The 12657-nt window shown below is 43.5% G+C and overlaps 1 protein-coding gene across 1 annotated transcript in view; it reads left to right on the forward strand.

Moving 5' to 3' along the window:
• Positions 1–12657, forward strand: part of drp2 (dystrophin related protein 2) — a 270718-nt gene that overhangs the window by 167477 nt on the left and 90584 nt on the right. The window contains exons 5-7 of the mRNA XM_046296549.1: positions 2336–2456; positions 3304–3415; positions 3685–3841. Of these exons, the coding sequence (XP_046152505.1) occupies positions 2336–2456; positions 3304–3415; positions 3685–3841 (390 nt within the window). The remainder of the gene's footprint in view (positions 1–2335; positions 2457–3303; positions 3416–3684; positions 3842–12657) is intronic.

Here is a 12657-nt window from a genome sequence, read left to right on the forward strand (position 1 = left end):
CGTTTAATATGCTGATTTTTGGTCAACCGGATTTAAGTTTCCCTGCATTAAATTCCCCGGCTACTAGGAGTGCCGCCTCTGGGTGAGCATGTTCTTGTTTGCTTATGGCGGAATACAGCTCGTTCAATGCTGCGAAAAATACAGATGAAAACTCTCTAGGTAGATAGTGTGGTATACAGCTTATCATGATATATTCTACCTCAGGAGAGCAATAAATCAAGACTTCCTTAGATATTGTGCACCAGCTGTTATTTACAAAAATACATAGTCTGCTGCCTCTTGTCTTACCAAACACCATGGAACCACACAGCCGTCATACCGCTCAGGAAGGAGACACGTTCTGTCTCCTAGTGAACGTACTTTGGTGCAAAAAGTGCAAATCAATCCCAGAACAACAGCAAAGGATCTTGTGAAGATGCTGGAGGAACAGGTACAAAATGATTTATATCCTGTATCGACGAGTCCTGTATCGACATAACCTGAAAGGCCGCTCAGCAAGGAAGAAGCCACGGCTCCAAAACCAACATAAACAAGCCAGACTATGGTTTGCAACTGCATATGGGGACAAAGATCGTACTTTTTGGAGAAATGTCCTCTGGTCTGGTGAAACAAAAATAGAACTGTTTAGCCATAATGTCCATTGTTATATTCGGAGGAAAAAAGGGGAGGCTTTCAAGCCGAAGAACACCATCCCAACCATGAAGCACGGGGTTGGCAGCATCATGTATCACTCCATACACTTTCCCTAACACCCAAATGTATTCGTTACATTTCGAATGCTTAGCACATAAGGAAAATGGTCCAATTCACACACTTGTCGAGACAACATGATTATTGCTACTGCCTCTGATCTGGCGGACTCACTAAACACAAATGCTTCATTTGTAAATTATGTTTGCCCCTGGCTATCCTTACATAAAACAAATAATAATAATTGTGCCGTCGGGTTTGCTTAATATAAGCAATTTGAAATCATTTATACTTTTACTTTTGATACTTAAATATATTTTTTGCAATTATATTTTCTTTTTATACATAAGTATATTTAAAACCAAATACTTTAAAACTTTTACTCAAGTAATATTTTACTGGGTGACTTTCACTTTTACCTGAGCAATTTTTCTTCGAGGTATCTTTACTTTTACTCAAGTATGACAGTTGGGTACTTTTTCCACCACTGGCTATATTACATGGATTTATTAGACTTTTTAAAATGTAGATGTTCCAAAGTTCTACACCAGTAGCTTGTAGGCTATGCTTGGAAGCCAGGAGATGCTAAATGTGTTTATGCTAATTAACGGTCAATTACCGTGAGAACGCAGTTATTTGCTTGACAATCACCAGCTGACAAAATGTAATGACCGCCATATCCCTAGATATGACTCCGGTGGTAGGCTAAGTGAATAACGTGATATGCCTCCATCTGTAATATTCTATTTTGATTTATAATGGTGGAGTCAAGTTTACAGTTGACGCTGCTTTGCTTTCCACACGCCCCACAACTACAGAGTTGAGTTATCTTCTTAGCTAGCTATAAAAATGGTTAGTGTTATTAGCCTTAGTCTATTTAACTAGCTCGAACCAGCTAATCTGCCACTGCTACGATGGATATCAAGAATTGACTTTGCCAAGGTACCCAAACAAAACCAAAAGGAGAAAGCGAGCGATTTCACTTTAGTTTAATAACGTACTAATATATAGGCTAAAGTTTTTTACCTAGCATAATTTGAGTGGTGAATGGAGATTAGCTGTTGAGGACAAGAGAGTCTGGTTGACACTGCCTGTCCATAGGCCCACGGGATTCTCTGTGATTACGTCCTAAATGGCACCCTATTCCCTATAGAGTGTATTACTGTTGACCAGAGCCCTATGGGACAGCCTATGAGTCATTAATTCCACTTGGCAGCTGGGTTGGCATCTGGGTCTGCAGCTGAATAATGTGCATGTACTCAGGCAGTTCAGCACAGAGACGATATAGTACAGACTGACAGCTAGTCAGTCCTATGTGGCCCTCTGCAAGTTGCTCCTCACTGTGTGTGTTCATGTATACAAATTGATGTCTGTGTAATAATAATATAATAATAATAATATATGCCATTTAGCAGACGCTTTTATCCAAAGCGACTTACAGTCATGCGTGCATACATTCTACGTATGGGTGGTCCCGGGGATCGAACCCACTACCCTGGCGTTACAAGCGCCATGCTCTACCAACTGAGCTACACAGTGTGTATATATTGTACAGTATGTGTTATAATGAGCCTATGCATGTTGTTTGTATGTGATCGAACCATGCCTTCATCTCTCTGTGGGCTCCTGTCCTGTCTGTCTCCAGGTATTCATGGAGGATGTCAAGTCTCGGGGGCCGTTCATCTACTCTGTGCTGGAGTCTGCTCAGGCCTTCTTGGCACAGCACCCCTTCCAGGAGCCCGAGGAGACGCTGCCCGACGGAAAAGGTCTGCCCACCCACTCCAAAACTGTGTCAAATGACAACCTACATATGCAGGATCTTAATTTGAGCTAGTTTGCTACAGGAGGAAAATAATCCTGCAGCAACAGGAAATGTTAATTATTATGTGGATTATAATTAATAGAAATGTTTTGTAGCGGTTGATGCATTTTTTGTTAGGGTAAATCAAGTTGGACATTTTAAAGTGGAAAGTACAAACTTTAGAAGCCATTTTAAACCTGAATACACTCTAAGTTTGCAACAAAAGAGTCACCAACAAAAGAGTGATCAAATTAAGATCCTACATCTGTAGGTGCCAATCCTCCCCATACCACCCCACCCTGCCACACACACCAAAACCAGACCTGAGCAGTGAGAACAGAGAGAGATAGGGAGTTCAGTAAGTTGATCTCCAGCAGTTGTGCATCTACCATTAGGTCTGATTAGCAGCTACCTGTCCTGCTGTATCAGAGTGGATCAGAGAATGTATGTTTGGGGAGAGCAGTTGGGTCGGGACCAATTAGCCCAGTTCACACCATCTGGTCAAATCAATAATGCAGCATGCTAGGCTGTTTCTGCCCCCCCTCTCCTTCCTTCCCTTCCTCGCCCTCCCCCAACCAACATCCTCTTTGCTCTCCACCACTGGTGGCACGCATTGGGGAAAAGATGGGGGCGAACTCTCCCTGTTTCTCTGCCCCCAACAAGATATTTCCCACAGTTTCTCCTATCCAACTGTTTCTTTCTACTGATGTTTGCACCAATTGGGGCTTAAACTCTCTTTGCCTGCCTACCCAATCCCTCACCCTGCTCTCCTACTCCCCCCTCTTCATCCCCTCCTCCTCCTCCTCCTCCAGAAGTGTCTCCGAGGAAGCGGATCCTGAACGTGAGTCGTTCAGTGTGGAAGCAGGCCAACGTGGCCAGTGACCTGTGGGAGAAGCTGACTGCCCGCTGCGTGGACCGACACAGGTCAGATATGCGGCACACGCCACTCCACTGGGCTACAATACACCCATGATTCTGGGTTTTCGATTGGCTAGAGATGTTTTTACCGTGCCTGTACTCAAATATCATTGGGTCTTTATTTTGACAGCATCAAGGAAAATACTATGGCCGAAATAAGGTTAGGGTTGGTGTGTTGCTCAGGTATTAGGGTGATGTCTTGCATTAGTGGTCAAACTGCATATGACAATGTATAAAACAACTGTAGAAGTTCAAGTATTCTGTCTGTGTCCAAGGCACATGGAGCGGACCCTGGAGCGCCTGCTGCAGACCCAGGCAGCCATGGAGGAGCTGGCGGTGGCCCTAGAACAGGCTGAGGGGGTCCGGGATGCATGGGAGCCTGTAGGGGACCTCTTCATCGACTCACTGCAGGACCACATCGATGCCACCAAGGTAAGCATGTATGTGTGCGTCTCAAATATTAAGCAAGCTGTCTGCTTCAAATCAAAAAGCTGGGTTTGTGCGTGTGCGTTTGGGTGTGCGTGTGCGTGTGTGTGAGTGTGTGTGTGTGTGTGTGTGTACTGTGCTCCTCACCACCAGGGCCAGACAGAATCTGCAGATATCAGATCTCAAATCAAAGTGATTTGAAATATAACATACCTGTGGATTCGACACAGATTAAATAGTGCCTGAAACATGAATAGATCCATCTTTATTGCTGAGATATGGAGACAATGCTGTGAAGATATTGATAAGAAAACTGTCTAGAAGATTCCCTCTAGCTACGCTCGCTAATCTGTTAGCTGTGAAGAGGCTCCTCCACTCTGCTGGCTAGATGGCTGTTACTTCACTGTAATTATGGAAGATCTGTCTCTCTATCCCTCTGCTCTCTTAGCTTTGTTTCTGTTAGTATTGACTCAGTGTTCCTGGGCGACATGATTTGATTTTTAATTAATTTATTATGATCTTGTTAGTGTTTAAGTCTTGCATCTTCAGGACGTGTGTGCCACATGGGCTTATAAGCCACTGTATTTGCAGAAGCAAAATGTAATTATTATATATACAGTACCAATCAAAAGTTTAGACACACCTTAAAACAAATCAAAATATTTTTTATATTTACAATTCTTCAAAGTAGCCACCCTTTGCTTTGTTGACAGTTTTACACACTCTTGGCATTCTCTCAACCAGCTTCATGAGGAATGCTTTTCCAACTGTCTTGAAGAGTTCCCACAGATGCTGAGCACTTGTTGGCTGCTTTTCCTTCACTCTGCGGTCCAACTCATCCCAAACCATCGCAATTCGGTTGAGGTCAGGTGATTGGAGGCCTTTACACAACCTGGAGATGTGCTTTTGGTCACTGTCCTGTTGAAAAAAAAACGATAGTCCCACTAAGCCCAAACCAGATTGGATGGCATATCGCTGCAGAATGCTGTGGTAGCCATGCTGGTTAAGTGTTCCTTGAATTCTAAGTCCTGACTGTGTCACCAGCAACGCACCCCCACGCCATCACACCTCCTCCTCCATGCTTCACGGTGGCAATCACACATGCGGAGTTGAACCATTCATCCTACTCTGCGTCTCACAAAGATTGGAACTAAAAAATTGGACTCATCAGACCAAAGGACAGATTTTCACCTTTCTAATGTCCATGTTTCTTGTTCCAAGCAAGTCTCTTCTTCTTATTGGTGTCCTTCAGTAGTGGTTTCTTTGCAGCAATTCGACCATGGAGGCCTGATTCACGCAGTCTCCTCTGAACAGTTGATGTTGAGATGTGTCTATTACTTGAACTCTGTAAAGCATTTATTTGGGCTGCAATTTCTGAGGCTGGTAACTGTAATGAACTTATTCTCTGCAGCAGAGGTAACCCTGGGTCTTCCTTTGCTATGCCTGTCCTCATGAGAGCCAGTTTCATCATAGCGCTTGATGAAAGTTTCTTCAAGTGCAGTCGCAAATGTTCCGGATTGACTGACCTTCATGTCTTAAAGTAATGATGGCTGTCATTTCTCTTTGCTTATTTCAGCTGTTCTTGCCATAATATGGACTTGGTCTTTTACCAAATAGGGCTATCTTCTGTATACCACCCCTACCTTGTCACAACACAACTGATTGGCCCAAATGCATTAAGAAGGAAGAAATTCTACAAATGAACTTTTAACAAGACACACCTGTTAATTGAAATGCATCCCAGGTGAGAACCTCATGAAGCTGGTTGAGAGAATGCCAAGAGTGTGCAAAGCTGTCAATCAACGGGTGGTTACTTTGAAGAATGTTAAATATACTGTATTTTGCTTTTTTTAACACTTTTTGGGTTACTGCACAATTCTATGTGTTATTTCATAGTGTTGTTATCTTCACTATTATTCTACAATGTAGAAAATAGTAAAAATATAGACAAAAGGCTGAAAAGGGGCTGAAAAGGGGCTGAAAAGGGGCTGAAAAGGGCTGTACGGGCTGTATCCAGACATTCCACACTGCGTCTTGTAAGTCGTGGTGTATTGACCATATACAACACCTCCCCGGGGCTTAAATACATAATGTTTTACTGTTTACTGGTTTGCTGTTTTGCTAAATGCACTTTAAATAATTTGTAATTTGATTTGAAAGGGCACAGACCTGTGCAAAATATACTGTAAACCTCATTATAATTTAGCTGTATGAACCCTAAATAGAAACTTTTCTTCCCAATGATGTGTGTTGTAAGAAGATAACTGTGCCTCACTTAGTTGAATAAACTAACATGAAATATTAACCTCTTTATAACACGTTTTTTCAGAAAAGTTTCAAATGTAATTACCTTGCCTGATTGTTATGAGGTTTATGGGAGCCTTTCCTTCCCACAAATCTGTGCTCCTTTGCCACCATAAATGTCACACTCAGTGTGTTTCAGTGTCTTGATGTACACAATTCATTTGTTTCAGAGAAAGTGTTAGTTTCTATCTTTCTCCTACATTCATTCTCCCAAACGGACAGCCAACTAAGCCGACAACAGCAGGCAGTGCATTGAGTCAATAGCCAGTGTCATGTTGATATGACAGAGTTCCCTCAGTTGATTGGCTGATGTTGAATCCCCAGCCAGTTATTTGTTTAGTTGTTAAGTCACAATGATCATGTCAATGTTTGCCTTGCTGTCAGTGCCAGCACATGTTCCTCCTTTTTCTATGTCTCCAGGGCAGGCATTCCAGCAGGCTCTGTCTGTCTGTGGTGTACACACACACACACACTCACGCACGCACTCTCTCTCTCTCTCTCTCTCTCTCTCTCTCTCTCTCTCTCTCTCTCTCTCTCTCTCTCTGTCTCTCTCTCTCTCTGTCTCTCTCTCTCTCTCGCTCTCTCTGTCTCTCTCTCTCTCTCTCTCTCTGTCTCTCTCTCTCTCTCTCTCTCTCTCTCTCTCTCTCTCTCTCTCTCTCTGTCTCTCTCTCTCTCTCTCTCTCTCTCTCTCTGTCTCTCTCTCTGTCTCTCTCTCTCTCTCTCTCTCTCTCTCTCTCTCTCTCTCTCTCTCTCTCTCTCTCTCTCTCTCTCTCTCTCTCTCTCTCTCTCTCTCTCTCTCTCTCTCTCTCTCTCTCTCTCTCTCTCTCTCTCTCTCTCTGTCTCTCTCTCTCTCTCTCTGTCTCTCTCTGTCTCTCTCTCTCTCTCTCTCTCTCTCTCTCTCTCTCTCTCTCTCTCTCTCTCTCTCTCTCTCTCTCTCTCTCTCTCTCTCTGTCTCTCTCTTCTCTCTCTCTGTCTCTCTCTCTCTCTGTCTCTCTCTCTCTGTCTCTCTCTCTCTCTCTCTCTCTCTGTCTCTCTCTCTCTCTCTCTCTCTCTGTCTCTCTCTCTCTCTCTCTCTCTCTCTCTCTCTCTCTCTCTCTCTCTCTCTCTCTCTCTCTCTCTCTCTCTCTCTCTCTCTCTCTCTCTCTCTCTCTCTCTCTCTGTCTCTCTCTGTCTCTCTCTCTCTCTCTCTCTCTCTCTCTCTCTCTCTCTCTCTCTGTCTCTGTCTCTCTCTCTCTCTTCTCTCTTCTCTCTCTCTTTCTCTCTCTCTTATCTCATGTTTTTGTCATGAGGCTGCAACACAGACGCCATTAGCTTGATATAACTACAGCACTGTGTGCGCACACACACACTCACACACACACACTCACACACACACACTCACACATCCCTTAGATCATTAGTGCTGTTTTGGCTGGGTTGATCTGACTCTTAAGTTGCGTAAGCCATGAAGGGTCCCTGTTGTATTTCTCCCTTGGTGATGGTTTTGTGCGGGCAGCAGCTCCAATACTAGGTCCACAGTCCACACAGCCATATAACAGAGTGAGTCTAATGCCATTACACTCAGTCAACTTGGGGAAAGGAATTGGGCATGCATTGTGAATTTTTTATTATTTGATGAATGTTATGAACCAAATTTCAATTGATTTCTATCATTTACTGAGTTGAAAACCCTACCGTGTGTGGGGGGGGGGTGTATGTGCCTCTCCCTCTCTAATTCTCTCTCTATTTCCTCCCTCTCCCTCTCTAATTCACTCTCTATTTCCTCCCTCTCCCTCTCTAATTCTCTCTCTATTTCCTTCCTCACCCTCTCTAATTCACTCTCTATTTCCTCCCTCTCCCTCTCTAATTCTCTCTCTATTTCCTCCCTCTCCCTCTCTAATTCTCTGTTTCCTTCCTCTCCCTCTCTAATTCTCTAATTTCCTCCCTCCTCTAATTCTCTATTTCCTCCCTCTCCCTCTCTAATTCTCTATTTCCTCCCTCTCCCTCTCTTTCTAATTCCCTCTCTCATTCTCTATTTCCTCCCTCTCCCTCTCTAATTCTCTTTCTATTTCCTCCCTCTCCCTCTCTAATTCTCTATTTCCTCCCTTTCCTCTCTAATTCTCTATTTCCTCCCTCTCCCTCTCTAATTCTCTAATTCATCCCTCTCCCTCTCTAATTCTCTATTTCCTCCCTCTCCCTCTAATTCTCTATTTCCTCCCTCTCTAATTCTCTATTTCTCCCTTTCTCTAATTCTCATCCCTCTCCTTTCTAATTCATCCCTCTCCCTCTCTAATTCTCTATTTCCTCCCTCTCCATCTCTAATTCTCTATTCATCCCTCTCCCTCTCTAATTCTCTATTTCCTCCCTCTCCCTCTCTAATTCTCTAATTCATCCCTCTCCTCTCTAATTCTCTATTTTCTCCCTCTCCCTCTCTAATTCTCTATTTTCTCCCTTCCCTCTCTAATTCTCTTTCTATTTTCAACCCCTCCCTGTCTCATCCCCTCCCTCTCTCTCTATTCTCTATTTCCTCCCTCTCCCTCTCTAATTCTCTATTTCCTCCCTCTCCCTCTCTAATTCTCTATTTCCTCCCTCTCCTCTCTAATTCTCTATTTTCCCTCTCCCTCTCTAATTCTCTATTTTCCCCATCCCTCTCTCATTCTCTATTTCCTCCCTCTCCCTCTCTAATTCTCTATTTCCTCCCTCTCCCTCTCTAATTCTCTATTTCCTCCCTCCCCTCTCTAATTCTCTATTTCTCCCTCTCCCTCTCTAATTCTCTATTTTCTCCCTCTCCTCTCTAATTCTCTTTCTATTTTCAACCCCTCCCTCTCTCATTCTCTATTTCCTCCCTCTCCCTCTCTAATTCTCTATTTCCTCCCTCTCCTCTCTAATTCTCAAATTCATCCCTCTCCCTCTCTAATTCTCTATTTCCTCCCTCTCCCTCTCTAATTCTCTATTTCCTCCCTCTCCTCTCTAATTCTCTATTTCCTCCCTCTCCCTCTCTAATTCTCTATTTCCTCCCTCTCCCTCTCTAATTCTCTATTTTCTCCCTCTCCCTCCAATTCTCTTTCTATTTTCAACCCTCCCTCTCTCATTCTCTATTTCCTCCCTCTCCCTCTCTAATTCTCTATTTCCTCCCTCTCCCTCTCTAATTCTCTAATTCATCCTCTCCTCTCTAATTCTCTATTTCCTCCCTCTCCCTCTCTAATTCTCTATTTCCTCCCTCTCCCTCTAATTCTCTATTTTCTCCCTCTCCTCTCTAATTCTCTTTCTATTTTCAACCCATCCTCTCTCATTCTCTATTTCCTCCCTCTCCCTTCTAATTCTCCCTCCCTCCCTCTCTAATTCTCTATTTCCTCCCTCTCCCTCTCTAATTCTCTATTTTCTCCCTCCATCTCATTCTCTTTCTATTTTCATCCCTCTCTATTCTCTATTTCCTCCCTCTCCCTCTCTAATTCTCTATTTCCTCCCTCTCCCTCTCTAATTCTCAAATATCCCTCTCCTCTCTATTCTCTTTCCTCCCTCTCCCTCTCTAATTCTCTATTTCCTCCCTCTCCCTCTCTAATTCTCTATTTCCTCCCTCTCCTCTCTAATTCTCTATTTCCTCCCTCTCCCTCTAATTCTCTATCCCTTCCGTCTCCAATTCTCTTTCTAAACCCCTCCCTCTCTCATTCTCTATTTCCTCCCTCTTCCTCTCTAATTCTCTATTTCCTCCCTCTCCCTCTCTAATTCTCTATTTCCTCCCTCTCTAATTCTCTATTTCTCCCTCTCCCTCTCTAATTCTCTATTTCCTCCCTCTCCCTCTCTAATTCTCTATTTTCTCCCTCTCCCTCTCTAATTCTCTCCCTCCCTCTCTCATTCTCTATTTCTCCCTCTCCCTCTCTAATTCTCTATTTCCTCCCTCTCCTCTCTAATTCTCTATTTCCTCCCTCTCCCTCTCTCTAATCTCTTCTCTTTCTATTTCCTCCCCTCTCTCCTCTCTCCTCTCCCTCTCTAATTCTCTATTTTCTCCCTCTTCTCTAATTCTCCATCCCTCTCCCTCTCTAATTCTCTATTTCCTCCCTCTCCCTCTCTAATTCTCTATTTCCTCCCTCTCCCTCTCTAATTCTCTATTTCTTCCCTCCCTCTCTAATTCTCTATTTCCTCCCTCTCCCTCTCTAATTCTCTATTTTCTCCCTCTCCCTCTCTAATTCTCTTTCTATTTTCAACCCCTCCCTCTCTCATTCTCTATTTCCTCCCTCTCCCTCTCTAATTCTCTATTTCCTCCCTCTCCCTCTCTAATTCTCTATTTCCTCCCTCTCCCTCTCTAATTCTCTATTTCCTCCCTCTCCCTCTCTAATTCTCTATTTTCTCCCTCTCCCTCTCTAATTCTCTTTCTATTTTCAACCCCTTCCTCTCTCATTCTCTATTTCCTCCCTCTCCCTCTCTAATTCTCTATTTCCTCCCTCTCCCTCTCTAATTCTCTATTTCCTCCCTCTCCCTCTCTAATTCTCTATTTTCTCCCTCTCCGTCTCATTCTCTTTCTATTTTCACCCCCTCCCTCTCTCATTCTCTATTTCCTCCCTCTCCCTCCTAATTCTCTCCCTCTCCCTCTCTAATTCTCTATTTCATCCCTCTCCTCTCTAATTCTCCATTTCCTCCCTCTCCCTCTCTAATTCTCTATTTCCTAATTCTCTATTTCTTCCCCCTCCCTCTCTAATTCTCTATTTCCTCCTCTCCCTCTCTAATTCTCTATTTTCCCCTCTCCCTCTCTAATTCTCTTTCTATTTTCAACCCTCCCACTCTCATTCTCTATTCCCTCCCTCTCCCTCTCTAATTCTCTATTTCCTCCATCTCCCTCTCTAATTCTCCAATTCATCCCTCTCCCTCTCTAATTCTCTATTTTCTCCCTCTCCCTCTCTAATTCTCTATTTCCTCCCTCTCCCTCTCTAATTCTCTATTTCCTCCCTCTCCAATTCTCTATTTCCTCCCTCTCTAATTCTCTATTTCCTCCCTCTCCCTCTCTAATTCTCTATTTCCTCCCTCTCCATCTCTAATTCTCTATTTCCTCCTCCCCTCTCTAATTCTCTATTTCCTCCTCTCTAATTCTCTATTTCCTCCTCTCCCTCTCTAATTCTCTATTTCCTCCCTCTCCCTTTCTAATTCATCCCTCTCCCTCTCTAATTCTCTATTTCCTCCCTCTCCATCTCTAATTCTCTAATTCATCCCTCCCTCTAATTCTCTATTTTCTCCTCTAATTCTCTATTTCCTCCCTCTCCCTCTCTAATTCTCTATTTTCTCCCTTTCCCTCTCTAATTCTCTTTCTATTTTCAACCCCTCCCCTGTCTCATTCTCTATTTCCTCCCTCTCCTCTCTAATTCTCTATTTCCTCCCTCTCCTCTCTAATTCTCTATTTCCTCCCTCTCCCTCTCTAATTCTCTATTTCCTCCCTCTCCTCTCTAATTCTCTATTTCCTCCCTCTCCCTCTCTAATTCTCTATTTCCTCCCTCTCCCTCTCTAATTCTCTATTTTCTCCCTCTCCGTCTCTAATTCCTTTCTATTTTCAACCCTCCCTCTCTCATTCTCTATTTCCTCCCTCTCCTCTCTAATTCTCTATTTCCTCTCCCCCTCTCTAATTCTCAATCCCTCTCCTCTCTAATTCTCAATTTCCTCCCTCTCCTCTCTAATTCTCTATTTCTCCTCTCCTCTCTAATTCTCTATTTCCTCCCTCTCCCTCTCTAATTCTCTATTTCCTCCCTCTCCCTCTCTAATTCTCTATTTTCTCCCTCTCCGTCTCTCTCTTTCTATTTTCAATCCCTCTCTCATTCTCTATTTCCCCTCCCTCTCTCCCCTCTCTAATTCTCTAATTCATCCCTCTCCCTCTCTAATTCTCTATTTCCTCCCTCTCCCTCTCTAATTCTCTATTTCCTCCCTCTCCCTCTCTAATTCTCTATTTTCTCCCTCTCCCTCTCTAATTCTCTTTCTATTTTCAACCCCTCCCTCTCTCATTCTCTATTTCCTCCCTCTCCCTCTCTAATTCTCTATTTCCTCCCTCTCCCTCTCTAATTCTCTATTTCCTCCCTCTCCCTCTCTAATTCTCTATTTTCTCCCTCTCCATCTCATTCTCTTTCTCTATTTCCCCCTCCCTCTCTCATTCTCTATTTCCTCCCTCTCCCTCTCTAATTCTCTATTTTCTCCCTCTCCCTCTCTAATTCTCTATCCCTCTCCTCCCTCCATTTCCTCCCTCTCTAATTCTCTATTTCTCATTTCTCTAATTCTCTATTTCTTCCCCTCCCTCTCTAATTCTCTATTTCCTCCTCTCCTCTCTAATTCTCTCTCCTCTCCTCTCTAATTCTCTTTCTATTTTCAACCCCTCCCTTCCTTCTCTATTCCCTCCCTCTCCTCTCTAATTCTCTATTTCCTCCCTCTCCCTCTCTAATTCTCTATTTCCTCCCTCCCTCTCCTCTATTTCCTCTCTAATTCTCTATTTTCTCCCTTCCTCTCCTCTTTCTATTTTCCCTTCCTCTCTCATTCTCTATTTCCTCCCTCTCCCTCTCTAATTC

The sequence above is a fragment of the Oncorhynchus gorbuscha genome, linkage group LG13 (assembly GCF_021184085.1).
Source record: "Oncorhynchus gorbuscha isolate QuinsamMale2020 ecotype Even-year linkage group LG13, OgorEven_v1.0, whole genome shotgun sequence".
In the NCBI taxonomy this organism is placed as follows: Eukaryota; Metazoa; Chordata; class Actinopteri; order Salmoniformes; family Salmonidae; genus Oncorhynchus; species Oncorhynchus gorbuscha.